The sequence below is a fragment of the Phoxinus phoxinus genome (genome assembly GCF_949152265.1).
Source record: "Phoxinus phoxinus genome assembly, chromosome: 14".
Classification (NCBI taxonomy): domain Eukaryota; kingdom Metazoa; phylum Chordata; class Actinopteri; order Cypriniformes; family Leuciscidae; genus Phoxinus; species Phoxinus phoxinus.
Window position 1 is genome coordinate 29,899,671 of NC_136889.1, and position 15,576 is coordinate 29,915,246.

At 37.7% G+C, this 15,576-nt stretch overlaps 1 protein-coding gene across 4 annotated transcripts in view; it reads left to right on the top strand.

Annotated features, from left to right (window-relative positions):
- Positions 1 to 15,576, top strand: part of cul9 (cullin 9) — a 58,519-nt gene that overhangs the window by 17,609 nt on the left and 25,334 nt on the right. For 2 of the 4 annotated variants that reach the window (XM_079634628.1, XM_079634626.1), the window contains 14 exons: positions 1,126 to 1,327; positions 6,770 to 6,960; positions 7,045 to 7,244; positions 7,444 to 7,681; positions 9,148 to 9,253; positions 9,331 to 9,558; positions 9,847 to 9,937; positions 10,688 to 10,859; positions 11,604 to 11,709; positions 11,795 to 11,890; positions 12,000 to 12,175; positions 12,299 to 12,432; positions 13,432 to 13,617; positions 13,824 to 13,853. In XM_079634628.1, coding sequence (XP_079490754.1) covers positions 1,126 to 1,327; positions 6,770 to 6,960; positions 7,045 to 7,244; positions 7,444 to 7,681; positions 9,148 to 9,253; positions 9,331 to 9,558; positions 9,847 to 9,937; positions 10,688 to 10,859; positions 11,604 to 11,709; positions 11,795 to 11,890; positions 12,000 to 12,175; positions 12,299 to 12,432; positions 13,432 to 13,617; positions 13,824 to 13,853 — 2,156 coding nt within the window. The remainder of the gene's footprint in view (positions 1 to 1,125; positions 1,328 to 6,769; positions 6,961 to 7,044; positions 7,245 to 7,443; positions 7,682 to 9,147; positions 9,254 to 9,330; positions 9,559 to 9,846; positions 9,938 to 10,687; positions 10,860 to 11,603; positions 11,710 to 11,794; positions 11,891 to 11,999; positions 12,176 to 12,298; positions 12,433 to 13,431; positions 13,618 to 13,823; positions 13,854 to 15,576) is intronic. The other 2 variants (XM_079634629.1, XM_079634627.1) reach the window with 1 other exon arrangement.

The window sequence follows — 15,576 nt, forward strand, 5'->3', positions numbered from 1 at the left end:
GTGATCTAACAGACACCCGGGGGAAAGGAATATGATTTAGAAAGCGCAATAAACTCCAGCAAGATAGTAATTTTATGCAAACCATAGACCTTTATCTACAAATAAAGTATAATAATGGGAACATTGGTCTTGAAGAGAGTCATCGTGTTACTGTTGTAACCGAACGCAGAGAGATGAGTTTCCATTAACTTAATATTTCTTAAATATGAAACTTAAATATTTATTTTTACCTCACATTATGCTATTAAACAACTTAAAAAGTCTTAGAATATAGTGCACGAAAACTTAATGGTGCTTTACAATGTTTTTTATGCCTTTAGTGGGGCTTATCAATAACCCAAAAGTATGCACAATATCAGACCTCACTGAGAAGCTGCAGCCGTGGCGGGATGATTTTTGTTGTGGCGGATCCACCACGGCAGAATGAATGTAGCAGAAACACTGAGAATCGCACAGCATTACCTAATCAGCTCATGTTTTGAAAGTAATGAGTAGTTTTCCCCATTGTAACCAACCACTCGTAGATCACTCCAGTTGTTATCCATGAACTAGACCCTTTTCACACTTCCAGGGTTCTCAGAAGCAGAAGTCGTCATAGTTGGGTGAACTTCTATAGCAGTGAACGGGAAGCTATAAAAAAAAACATGTTTTACGTTCTCATTTGCTCCAGTAACAAAAGAAAAAATCCATAATAATGATTCCACCTTTACAAATACCATTGTGGTATTGTAAAAAAAAAAATTGTATTTAATGCGTAATATAACACTTTAAAAAGGTTACACTTTATTTTCAGCTTTCCTCCTTGTTACAGTGTAATTATACATTTAACTACTAAGTATTATTCATTGAGTACATTTACTTACTATAGGGTGAGAATTAGGGTTTGGTTTAGAGCTAGTTGCATGTAGTTATGCGTAATTTACTGTTATTACTACAGTAACTACATGTAACGTGACGAGGACACTGTAAAATAAAGCGTACTATTTTTTTTTTGAAAAGGGTTGATTGTCTACATGCAATGCGTAATAAATTACATTCCATAAACCGTAATGAAAGTTTAATTTATTATTAGTTTAGAATTAAGATCACAAAAAGTTTTAAAATAACTTATTTTTCTTTTTCCAGTGACAAAGTCTTAAAGATGTTGGTGGAGATGATTGGCAGTCAGCCCAAGCAGAACGCTGTGATTGCGCTGCTGCTGACCCGCAGTCTTATGCTGAAATACGAGTGGAGGGTCTCCTTCGCCACAGAGGGCGGTGTTAAAGCCATCCTGTGCTGCATGCAGGAGTACCCTACTTGTATACACGTGCAGCAGATCGCACTGGCGGTGAGTGGGGATTCTTGTGACGTGTTTATGCCTTTAAAGGATAATTCCGGTATTTAACACCTTGAGTCTATATTGTAGTTTGTTTTGGATGAACAAGAATGGTGGACAAAATTTTTTTTGACAATGGTTCCTCTCTCGAGTTTTTGACTATAATAGAATTGGCCATGGACCCATTTAACATTGGAGTCAATGGGCATGTCCGAAAATGTCATTAAAACAGCCAATAATGTTCGTTTACAAAACTGTTAAACTCACCGAGTGGTTAGTGGTGTTCGTTTATGATTATAAACAATATATCGTCGCAATATATGATTCCAATCCGTTTATTTTGCTATAGTGGAACTATTTTTTCAGACACTTCACAACCGTGTAACTTCCGCTCAATATTTGAATCTGAAGCGTTAGCACACTCCCGACCACTTGATGGCGATAACCGATGTTTATGTCTCGCGGGACACTCACGGTCACAGTCGAGTTCAACTTCATATTGCACTGGTCAGTGGTCACGTCTTTCAATATTTTCAAGGTTTTGTTTGTTTATTTTGCTTACTCTCCCGGAGCACAGTTGCTCTGCTAGCTAGCCTTATGAGAAACGGAAGCGAGCAAAAAGATTACATCGACCAAATGTAAACAGCCCCCTTTCCGTTTCCGGTAGCGCATTTATATTAACGAGCACTCAGTCCTTCAACAGAATTCAATGGGATTTTACAAAATGACGAATAAAACACGACAGAAACTGTATTTCGCAACACTTTTTGTTTCTGGAACATCAACTAACATCACTAATCACTCGGTGAGTTGCACAGTTTTGAAAACTAATGTTAAAGGCTGTTTTAATGACATTTTCGGACATGCCCATTGACTCCAATGTTAAATGGGTCCATGGCCAATCTTTTATAGTCAAAAACTCGAGAGAGGAACCATTGTCAAAAAAATGTTGTCCACCACTCTTGTTCATCCAAAACAAACTACAATATAGACTCAATGTGTTAAATACCGGAATTATCCTTTAAGGACATGGAGTTATGTTCTTCCTGTGAGAATTTCATTGTTCATGCAGTCTTTTAGAACTGTGCGTTGACAATAATGAATTTATTTTAAAATGCTGTTCATGACCATATGATGCGAAAATAATTCTTATTAATAATAAAGCGCCTCAATGTTTTTGAAAAATAAACATCTGAAGGAATATGATTGTTTTAAATCAATCATTGCTGTTGGAGCTGATGCTGAAAACTCTGGTAAACTGAAGCGCTTTGCAAGCGGGTTAATAAACTAGACGCATCTTATATGAGATTATTAAGATATTCAACATAAAATTAATATTACAACTCGCATCTGCAAAAAAAGTACTCAAATGCGCATGTGAACTTGACGTGCTAGTCAAGCGTGTATCTCTCTTTAGCCCCTTTCACACAGCGCATTGATCCCGGGAAATTGCCTGAACGCCTTCTGTGTGAACGCAAACACGACCCGGGATTGATGGCGGGATGGGGACCTAGTAATATTGCCAGTATCAGTCCCGGAACGCTCGCTGTGTGAACCAAAGCCGTAATCAATGCCGTGTCGTAGTGATGACGCCAGCTAGTGAAACAGTACGTAATGCGCTAGTTTATGATCTAATCAGAGAAAGAAATGCACAAGCGTGGTTTCTCGAGAGAGAAACTTAAGACGCTGCTGAGACATTACATGTCACATCGATGTCATGTGTTACGGGATTTTTACGGGTTGTGTGTGAACGCACTCTCTGATTACGGAAAATCACTGGCAGTGTGAATGAACCAAAATCAAACGAACCCAGGTCAAATGCCGGGTCACTTTATCCGTGTATTTTCCTGAGTCTTTGTGTGAAAGGGGCTTTTGTGGATGAGCTCTTCCCGTAACATGGGCAACTAAAGCACAAAGAATTGAAAACATTCTATTAAAATAGTGTTCTCATTATAGTGTTATGCATATGGCAGATTGGTCTTGCACGTCTTGCACTTACCGGTAACTATTTTCATGATAAAAAGTGGTAGCCTGCATTTTAAATTTGCTTTTGAAGGTTTTCTTTTTTTTTTTTTTTTTTTTTTAATCTGATTCTGAATAAGAACAAGACTGGGCAACCCCTCTCCCCTAGAAAAAAAAATGACTGGATTTTCTGGAATATAAATTGCAGTTTTTTAATCTGAAACATGCTGCTATAATGCATTTAATGTCGTGCACACGTTTGAATTTGTTACAAAATGTGAACGGTAGTTTTGGTTTAAAGGAATAGTTCAACCAAAAATTACAAATTAATCCATCCTAGGTGTATATGACTTCTTTCAGCCGAACTGAATCTGAGTTATATTAAATAATGGCTCTTCCCAGCTTTGTAATGGCATTGAAAAGCACCCCAGTTTTTGAAGCTCTAAAAAGCACATCATCATAAAAATAATCCATAAGATTCGAGTGGGTTACTAAATACCTTCTGAAGCCAACCGATGAGTTTTTGTAAGAAAAATATCCATATTTATAACTTTTAATAAACTCTAATCTCTGGCTTCTGGCAACGGGTGTACATGCATTCATGAGAGTTGAGTTCCAGCGGAAGGATGACCTCTGACCCGTCGTACACGTAGCATAAACTTGGGTGAGGATTGACGAACGCGGAAGCACACAGGATGGAGCAAAACAAAAAAAGTCTGTTACGATTACGAATTAGAAATCTTAAAAGAGAAGTTTTAAAGAAAAATGTCAGAGGATTTCTAAATAAGAGAAGATGAGCTACATCATAGATCACTCTTCCACCGGAACTCGACTCTCTCGATAGTGCTTATAATGTTTGTAAATGCTTCATTTTTATTTCTGAATGTAATAATAAAATGTGACTTAAGGCTGATTTATACTTCTGCGTTGGGTGTACGCCGTAGGCTACGCACGTAGGCGACGCCGTCGTGAGCATTTATACTTCTGCGTTTATGTCTGCGTTGCTCTGCAGTTACATCGCCGAAACGCTAGTTGGCGGCGGCGGGTTTTAATGTTCCACTGTGTATAGATTCCTCGTGGCTGAATTGATTTGGCTACTACAAGCAATGGCGACTGAAAGAGAGCGGATCATGTTGGAGCTGGAGCTTATCGAGTTGGAAAAACAGTCAATTTTAGTGACATTTCTGAATTTACAGAACTTCTGAATTTAAAAATGGCGGGCGGTGCAGAAGAACACGCCGGAAACGCAATGCTACCAAGCCGACCAATCACAGATCTTGCGGTCCGCGTCGTCGCGACGTGTAGTTACATTTTTGAGGTGCGCGTCAGGGTACGCCGAAGGGTACGGCGTATGGTACACGTCTATGCGTATGCTACGCCGTACCTACTGCGCGCACCCGATGTTTTTTTTTTTTCTCTCAATGCAATTAATTAGGCCTTTGCGACTTATTGTCAGGTGTGACTTTTTTCTTTTTTTGGGGGGAATATTAATAACGGATTTCTTAAAGCTGCAGTCCGTCGTTTTTCCTCTTTGTCGCCATCTCTGTTAGAAATCTGCAATTGCAGTTATTCGCGGAATTATTAACTATGCGTGGGTAGTAAATCGGCATGAAACAGCGCGGATGAACACAATGTATTGAGGCTGCCGCGTCGCTGTGGATACTGTAACGTTACTGTCATCAGCAATCTCAGAGTATACTTTTTGAAAGTGTCAACATTAGAATTTTCATCGGAAAATGTCATCTGAACAAGTAAGTAACATTCACGTTTGTTCTGACCAAATTCGGGGGGTGGGGGGAAGCATTGCAGTAGGCTATCATGCTGATTAGAGGTCGACCGATAGTGGATTTTACCGATAACGATAGCTAGGTTGGGCCATACTTGCCGATAACCGATTAATGAACCGACAGTTTTTAAAATTGATACTGGATAAAAACAAATAATACTCCAAGTAAAACAGTGCTGAACTTTATTATAAAAATAAAAAAAACTGTATTGAACCATGAAAACATGCTAAATGAAATAAATATATAAATGTGAATAAATATTTAAGTCAATAAAAGACATTCATTCAAACTGAAACAAAAAGTAATACTCTAAATAACAAATAAAACCAGTTACATTCAAAATTTAACTATTTAACTTTTTTTCAAGCCAACTTAATTAATAAAAAAGTAACAAAATTTGTATTAAAGTGAAGATGAAAAAAAATAAAATAACCGAAATCGAATGCTTTTCTGATTCGTTTATGTTTCTGTCAGCTGTATGAACATATCAGTTTGCTTACGTCTCTAGCTTTAAATATGCAACTTCTCTGCATATTTAATGCATAAAAGTGACCAGCTGGATATGAACTAATGCAAATATAGAGGTAACAATTGTGACATTAAACATTCGGGTCGGACTTGCGTTTATGTTTGTCAGTGTTTTAACCGCTTGAGGTACTAATGTTAGCGTCCTCTCAGCCTCGAAGGCAAACAAACATACTGTTGTGCTGTTCTTTCTCTACTAATGCAGCATTTAGTCAACAAATTAATCACTTTATAATGATATGACAATGTACTGTATACATACATTTGAGCTGTCGGTGCTTTAAACGCGCGTCTGATGTCAGCGCTCTCCACGCAGCATGTGCTCTCAGTGCAGCACGCAGCATCACGTGTCGAAATAAACAACACGAGGCGATAGTTTTTATTACACCTCTAGAGGCCGCTCTTGTACTGCATCATGCCAGCAGACCCTTCTCAGCTCTGTGTAATGAATGACAGCGCGCGCTTCTCAGCCGCTCCAGCAATGGACGCAACCAGGAAAAACTATCGGTATATATTTTTGCCGATAACGATAGTTCCACCAGTCAACAATCGGTGCCGATTAATCGGCAAAACCGATGAATCGGTCGACCTCTAATGCTGATTAAATCTAACGATTGCTTATATCACGTCAAAACGTGAAAAATATATATTTTTTTAAGTCTTTGGGTTTTACAACTGGTGAATCTCCAGTTGTCACTGGTGATTGTCGCTTTAAACTTTCGGGATCCACCATACCAAGTGCTAAGCTAAACCTCCACCTCCATCATCCACACACGCTAGCCGGGGACTCCTTCTCTATGTGTACAGAAGTGACGTAATGACGCAAAGACATGTTCGAAATTCCCGCGGAAATCCACCAGTACCACTGGAATTAAAATCATTATTACAAGATTACCGTTTTGAATCGAGGTAAGGCAAGCAGATCGTTTTGAACACTGGCTGGTTACGTTTTTTTTCAAAAATGTCTTTTTTGATATTTTTAAACCCCAAAAAGTGCCGGACTGCAGCTTTAAGGAACCAGAATCATGGAGTGGAATCGGAGCCAGAATAATTACTTGCCTTACGATCCTCTTATCTATTTAGCAGAATCTTTTTGAGGCACACTGCAAATAAACCTTTACGGATACAGAAGTATAGAAACTTCAGAGTGATGACGATTATATACATTTTTCTCTCCCAGGCTCTGAAGGTCATCACAGGTGCCAGTAAACATGACCCCCGCAGTGTGGGTGCATGTCTACCCCTTTCTGAGTCTGGCACTCAGATGATGCTGGAGATTTTTGCAAGCATTGGCTCTGCTACACCAGAAGGCTCCAAAGGACTCCTGTGTGCCATCCCGTCTGCCATTGACCTAATGCTCGGCACAACGGGGTAAGAGGTTTGAAATTCTGTTTTAGATGTAGCATAATTGACTGAATGACTGAATTAACATTAATTTTTCTACTGTGATTTAAGCAGTTGTGGTCTGTCTGTGCGGAACGGGCTGCTGGTCATCATCATGCTGATTTCCAGCCACAAGAGTCTGGCGGAGCAACTAGTCGCCTGCAATGTCAGTGCCACGCTGAAGAAGTGCCTTTCTGCTCAGAATCATCACAGCATGCTGGCCATCATCGCCCTCAACCACATCTCCATGGTCCACAAACTGGAGAAAAAAGGTATGATCATGCATTATTGCAACTGCTTGCCAAATTTAATTGCTTTAATTTAGATGCTTTTGAAAAATCCCAATCCCTGTGACTTCCACGTCCCTGTAATAAGCAGTATGTTAACAAAACAAAAAGATTCACTCTTGACTTGGGATACAAATGTTTGTACCTTGTTTAAAATAACATGCAGCATTGTTTGCATCTATAGAGTCTCAAGAAGAGCATGACTTTAAAGACACAGAGCTAAAGATGTTGGTGGTGAGTCTGAAGGAAATGCCAGCCACCAAAGAGGTAATACTGACCCTGGAGCAGCTGCTCTGCGACGACGCCTCCCAGCTGGAGGAAGAGAGAAATGAGGTAACTCGCAGCAGAGACACCTTCCAGGACCTCATCCGCCTCCTGGACCAGCACAGAGCGGATCGGGCGGTACAGCTTTCCATCCTTAGGTGAGCCTTTGTCTTAAACATAAGTAGGTAATAAACAACAGATATTTCAAGCAACTTGTACAAAAAAAACATGTCTAGGTCATATTTGACCCTAAAATCGAAAGATGTTTTATTAAAATATTATTTTTTAAATAAATATTTATTTTTAAAATACAAATATTTTTAATATTTTGCTTTAAGAGTAGGGTTGAAAATTGAGAATCGGTTCCATTTTAGAACTGGTTCCGAAATTTCCAAAAAACATGGATTCTGTAACACCGTGTCTACACCATTGTCGCTCGTGTTGCGTCACAACAGCTAAAGGCTGTCTACACTGGTGGTGGTGGAGGAGAGATCCCCTGATATGATTGTAAAGTGCTTTGGGTGTACAGTAGTACATATGAAAGCCCTATATAAATCTCATTCAGTCATTCACTGGACATGACAAAGCACCCGTTGCAAAGCATTTATCGTTCATGTCAGTACGTCATAAATAAAACAAGGCATCAGTTTAGGGTCGGAGATTTGTCGCTTGCATCGCGCCGTGTCCAGTGTAGACAGAAGCAGAATCGCTGTTAATAACAAGTTTTATTGTTTTTAATCGTGTCACGCCGCTTGCGTCCGGTGTAGACAGAAGCAGAATCACTGTTAATAACAAGTTTTATTGTTTTTAATCGTGTCACGCCGCTTGCGTCCGGTGTAGACAGAAGCAGAATCACTGTTAATGACAAGTTTTATTGTTTTTAATCGTGTCACGCCGCTTGCGTCCGGTGTAGACAGAAGCAGAATCACTGTTAATGACAAGTTTTATTGTTTTTAATCGTGTCACGCCGCTTGCGTCCGGTGTAGACAGAAGCAGAATCACTGTTAATAACAAGTTTTATTGTTTTTAATCGTGTCACGCTGCTTGCGTCCGGTGTAGACAGAAGCAGAATCACTGTTAATAACAAGTTTTATTGTTTTTAATCGTGTCACGCCGCTTGCGTCCGGTGTAGACAGAAGCAGAATCGCTGTTAATAACAAGTTTTATTGTTTTTAATCGTGTCACGCTGCTTGCGTCCGGTGTAGACCGAAGCAGAATCACTGTTAATAACAAGTTTTATTGTTTTTAATCGTGTCACGCCGCTTGCGTCTGGTGTAGACAAGATGTAAGACGTGGATTTCGATTCTGCTTATATTTTGCTGTGTGCATTTTAATGTGATTTTTAAAACATTAAAGTGTAAGAAGACGCGAAAGAACTCATTTCGAGTTCTATATTAAATAACAATTAAATGAGAACTATATTTATAAAAACAATGCAGTTTTTTTTTTTTTTATTATTACATTAGATTTCGATTTCTGTTAATCTGTTATTTCTGCTATTGCTAATGTGTTTGTTCTTATTTAATTACTGACTGTTTACGTGTCTTTGTATTGTTCTTGATTGTAGTAGTGATATCGCTTTATTTGCCAGTGATAGTAACAGGATTTTTTTTATATTTAACAGGATTTTGAACAAGTTCTTGGATAACTACCAGGAGGATCTGTTGCCATGGCATGAGAGTATTGAGCCTTGCCTGTCATCTATGACCGCCTTTGTCAGTGACAGAGAGGTACTTTTCTTCCTTTAGCTTTATAAGATCATGATTTCATAATGCTAGTATTTCATTGCGCTTTTTTCCGCATTTAGGTCGTACAGCAGTTCGTCCGCTTCTTGTATCGACTTGCCTCTTTGAATAAAGACTATGCTGTTGTGATGTGTCGGCTGGGCACCAAAGAGGCTCTTCTCAAAGCCCTGGACAAACACAGCACCAGCCTCCTCATGGTCACAGAGCTGCGAGACCTGATCACTGACTGTGAGAAGTACGCCAGCCTCTACAAGAAAATGACCACCAGTGTGTTGGCGGGGTGTATACAGGTATAAAGTAGGCCTCAAAAATAGATATTTGCAAAATTGACTAGTTAGTGAATTGTCTACCGATTAAACTAAGGAATCCCTATGTAATTCCACTGGTTTCTGGTTTACCTGACCTCGAACAAACTTGTTCCTTATGTTAGAAGGCGATTATATAAACGGCATGTTATTACATGGTCAATTCCTAAAACATAATGATGACATATTTGATGGTTTGTTAGACTATCAGTGTAAGTAATAGACATTTGTCTGATGTTCCTCTAATTACATACTCCATATCTGCATCTTTAGATGGTCCTTGGTCAGATTGAAGAGCATCGTCGCAGCCATCAGCCCATCAATATTCCCTTCTTTGATGTGTTCCTGCGGAACTTGTGCCAAGGTTTGTTCATAAAACATTTACTGATGTAAAGTGTAATCATTAAAGGAAGCAATAGTTCACCCAAAATTAAAATCATTTATTCACTCATTTACTCACTCTAATGTCTTTCCGAACCTACCTTTTCTTCCATGAAACGCTAGAAGTTGCTCTTTTCTATACATGTGACCTGTTTTTATAGTAAGAAAAAAGTGCCATAAAAGCCTAAAAGTAGACTTCTATTTTGTAAAAGCATGTTATAGATCTTATTGTGAAAGATTCATCTATACATGTTATTTTTTTTTTTTTTACTCGATCATCCGGTAAAAAATGACAGACTGCTCTCTTATGTCGGACTTCATAAATCAATCTCAAAGCCTAATCAACAACCAATGGGTAGAACCAAGCCTTCTTTTTTTTCTATAATCTGTTACACACTGATGTAGGTCATAATATAGGAGAAAACATCTGTTGGTATTTCCGTTTCATCATGAATTATACGTTTTCTGAAATCAGAATGTAGCTTTGTGTGAGAAATAACAACCACATTGTTGTAAAGAAAAGATCGACTTTTTTTTTGGACATGCTAAAAACTACTTTTTTTAAAAATTGTGGAAACAATGATTTTCTTCTTGGCTGATTATATTGATTTAAAAAATAGTCCTTCAAAACTGTTACTTAAGAATAACCATGCTATGTTATTAGTTCCAGTTTAGGTATAACTATCACTGTTCCCTAGGATTTAGTTGAATTGCTGTGATGTTTTTTTTTCAGGCTCCAGTGTGGAACTGAAAGAGGACAAATGCTGGGAGAAGGTGGAGGTCTCCTCTAATCACCATCGGGCTAACAAGCTGACAGACAAAAACCCCAAAACCTACTGGGAATCTAACGGCTGTACTGGCTCCCACTTTATCAACATTTACATGCATAAAGGGGTGGTCATAAGGTATGCTGGCTTAGCTTCTCTTCATTTCATTTTAAAAATGCCACCAAAATTAATAAAATGCCCCAAATTAAAAATTTTCCTATGGGATTTTTATGAATTAATTTATATATTATAATGTTATATATTAATATCATATGATATAGCTGAGCAATAATAACACAACCAAGTGCTGTTTTTCCTAAATATCAAGCAAAATGTATTATTGATTTTATACAACAGTTCAATAAACAAGAAGTTAATATTAAGTGACACCAGTGTTGTCAGTATTGTCTGTTTTTGCCCAATTTCAGCTACAAAAATAGTTACAATAGGCACAGCAGATGATGTTTCGTTCCTTAATGAATCCACTTCTTCTTTTTTTATGAATCTGTTTGAGTAAATTATTCAGTGATCCCTTCATAAAGACAGCCACTTGCTTCATTCCTGAATAAATCCACTGTTTTTTTTAATGTATTGGTTGAATGAATGATTCAGTGATCTTTTTTTTTTAATTCAAAATATTATATTTAAAACCTTTATCTCACAACATTATAACAGCTCTGTAGTGTCTTATACTAATTTAATGTATTGATTAAATTGAAAGTGACACTTTAATATGGTGAGACAGTTTTGTCCTTACAGAGGTTAAAATAAATTGCACCTGTAAATCAGTTTAAGCAAAAATGGCCCCTAAATGGAAACATTAATTTCTGTCACTGGAACTGATTAATAAAAATAAAAAAACTTTATTTTCTTCATTCACAGGCAATTGACCGTACTTGTAGCCAGTGAGGACTCGAGTTACATGCCAGCTCGTATTGTAGTTCTAGGAGGAGATGATCCCACAAACATCAATACTGAACTCAACACTGTGAGAAAGCCCTTCTCATTCATCTTACATCTGATGATTGCACACTGCACATTAAGATGATGCTATTTGTGTGTGTGTTAAACAGGTAAATGTGGCACCCTCCGCCAGCCATGTGGTTTTGCTGGAGAATATGACTCGTTTCTGGCCCATCATTCAGATCAGAGTCAAAAGATGTCAACAGGTCAGACATATTGAATGAATTGTGACAGAACTTGCCTGAAATTAAACATAAAGCCTGAGATGCTCTTTATTCCACCTCTCTTACAAATAGTTTTCCTTCCTGTCAACAGGGTGGCATTGATACACGAGTGCATGGGTTTGAGGTTCTGGGACCAAAGCCCACGTTCTGGCCGGTGTTTAAGGAGCAGCTGTGCTGCCGTACTTATCTCTTCTATACTACAAAAGCTCACACCTGGTGCCAGGAGATCCTGGAGGACAAGAACCAGCTGCTGCAGCTCTTCAACAAGTGAGACCTGCTGCCATAGTTATTTCATTTATAGAGCAGAATAAAGAGGATGGAAGATGTTCTTACTGCTGAATTATATGAAAACCTCAGATATTTATGTGCATCTCTCTCTCTGGGCTCCAGGTTAAACAGTGCCCTGAAACATGAGCAGATGTTTGCTGACCGTTTCCTTCCTGACGCTGAGGCCGCAGAGGCTTTAGGCCGAACCTGCTGGGAAGCTCTCATAACCCCCATCGTACAGAGCATCACCATCTCAGGTAAACGGCAGTTACCTGACCAATGTCTGCTCCAATTTTCTTCTGGCCGAGTGCTACCCACTTAGACGGGAAGAGACCATCTAATGGATATATAAAAAGCGACAAACCACTGTTTTTGTTTTGTTTTTCCATACTGTTCAGGGAAAGGTAAAATATATCACACCACAATAATATATTGATGCTAAAAAAAGTTTTCTTGGATCAATCTGGTATCTCCAGATTTGTGTAATATACAATGTGGGCGATCCATGTTATTTTCTAGCATGATTTGGATTAAAGGGGAACTCTTATGGCATTTTACAAAGTCTTGTTTTTATTTTTAGGGTCTACTAGAATAGGTTTTCATTGGCTATGCAAGTATGCTTATCCTATGAAGTTCATCTACTAGAATAGACTTGAATGTTAAAAAAAATACATTATTTTTCACCATATTTTACATTGTTGCAGCATTGTTGTCTCTATGAAGCCCTTTTTCCGAAAAGCGTAATGTGCTATGATTGGTCAGCTCTGTTAGTGTGTCATTGGTCAACCACTTCGAGCATGTTTTGGAAATGTCTCTTCAGGGTTCATACAAGGTGCTTAAAGTGCTTGAAGTACTTGAATTAAAGATTTTGCCATTTAAGTCCTGGAAAACTCTTGACAACAGCCATATAAATGAAAAGGTACTTGAAAAGTGCTTGAATTATTGAAAGACAAAATTTGTAAAATTACTCAACCGCTTTTTTTGGCATATGCCTTGGTTGGGAATTATTCTTATGAGGAATATTGTGACGTGTTTGTTCCCAGAAGAAAACTCAAGGCTACAATGGAGGCGTTTCAGGGAGTTCAGGAACTGTGACACTCATATAGAGAATAACTCCCGCTGGAGTGACTTTGTACTTTTGTAACTTTCCAGACCTTTTTCCATGCTCAAACAGTACCATTACACTAAAGAAAGTTGATCATGTAAAAAAGTATAATAGGACCCCTGTAAATTTCTTATTTTCTTCTTTATAACAGAGACTTCTACTCTCAGCCCTCTGTCTTGGTTGATGAATGAGTATTTAGAGAACGCTGAATCCTCCAAGAGGTGTAAGAGCTCAGCCTCCATCTTCAACTCTCGTGTGCGGCGTCTCACTCATTTGCTTGTTCATGTGGACACCAGCACAGTCGATACAGAAGAGCTCAAGCCTCCCATCAAATCCAGTGAGTGGCTTCAAAACTACAATAGTTCCTTCTAGAGACTGGAGTGCCACTACTGTGGGTCGCTTTTATGTGTATGAGACATATATGTATATTTGGTGGTCCTGTTTTGTAAGTCTTGTCTGGTACTCCAGAATTTAAACCACCCTCTGTAGATTGTGTTAAATGAAAGCTTCTCTATTTCATGGTATTTTTTGTTTTGTTTTCAGAAGGTATCAACAGAAGCAGAGATTTAAAGAGTAAGTAGTAGTGTAAGAGCTAATGCTATTTATTTTTTCTTTGACTTCATTTTATGTATTTTGCAGCACCCCATCCATCTGCTTAGCTTAACTTCAAACTAACCATGACAAAATTCCCTTTATTTATTTATTTCTATTCAGTTCTGCTGTCTTTTTATTTTTGTTTTTTAATTTCTCTGGCTTCTTATTGAAATCGCTGGTAGGGCTGCACAATTTGCTAATGATAATCCACTCAAAATTGTCATTTGTTGTAACTTAATATTGTGATTCTCAATTTGAACTGCAATATGAAAAACATCTCACGTATTTGTTGCTTGGATATCAAGATATGAAGGGGTAAAAAGCATGAACTATATTGAAACCGCAGCTTTCATGGTCACATGTGTTCAAATATTGCAAATGACCAATTCCTGTTTATCTCCAAAATGAGTCATGTTTTGCCCACATTCTGCTGCCAGTACAAACACTTGAGTCTTGTTACAAGAATCAAACTCAGACCTCAAAATTTAACCCAGTTAAAATTTACAATACAAAACACTTTTTACTGAAATCCTTTTTCTATTTTTAATTGACTTTTTAAAAAAATGTCAAATCCTCCTTTTCTGTGGTCCAGTAACATTAGATTTGTAATTTGTAAAGCAAAACAAACTTTCCACCTCCCCAGTTAGATTTTAACTGCTTTGAGACACCGTATCGTCATGCTTGGAAAATGTGTAGTAGACATAAACAAATGCCGCCCGTTCTCTTTGAAGTATGCAGCACGTGCAAACTAAAGGTTTGTTTAACCCCTTAAGCGGCACCCCCCTTTTTTGAATGGACCTGAAAATGCACATTATGGACTTAAATGGTTGTAATTCAAGAATGCTTTGGAATATAGATGTAAGATTGGTCTTGTTTTAAAGAAGACATTTGGCAGATTTTTGTAGAAGTGAAATAAATTAAGAAAGTTAAACAGAAAAAAAGTTATAGAAGTTTGAGTTTATGAAAATGTACAAAGTTAAAAATGTAATTATTCATATTTTATATAAAATATATATTTTCAAAACCTGGTGGACTCTAAAAATGCAAAATAATCAAAGCCAGAAATCTGAACAAATTGTTTTTCAAATTTTAGGTTAATATCTCAAAAAATAAGCTTTCAGTGAGATTTAGTTTGGGCGCAGTACCAAACTGTTCCACTAGTTGACATTACTGCCCATATAAGGGCGCCTCCATTTCCATGTGGTTTGAGTGATCTGAACCATTATTTTTACAATTTGCATACAATTTATGAAATAGTATTCAGTATCCTATTCAGAAGTAGTATTGGAAGTTTGGCAGATTTTGAAATTAATTCAACCTCTAAGAAACACAAAAGAACACGTATCTGCATTATAGCTCGCTGCCACATCACAAATGGTGAATCTATTATTTGTTTCTTTATATTTAAAACATTTTCAGACCTTTTTTTCTAAAAGAATTGAATGGATGCTATCTTTTGCTCAGTGAAGAATTGAATGGATGCTATCGCATGAAAAAAACCCTGAGGTTTCTGCCATTCTTTCATGATTTTTCATGTTCATCACTATTTCAAAATAAAGGTCTGAACACGCCTTAGGAGCATGAACATATTCTTGTTGCAAATTGATAAATTACGGCTCCTCTGTAATTTATTTTGAAAATCAGTCACCAAATATGTAAACTAGAGATTGTAAGCTTTCAAATTATCTATAGTTTGTCAAGA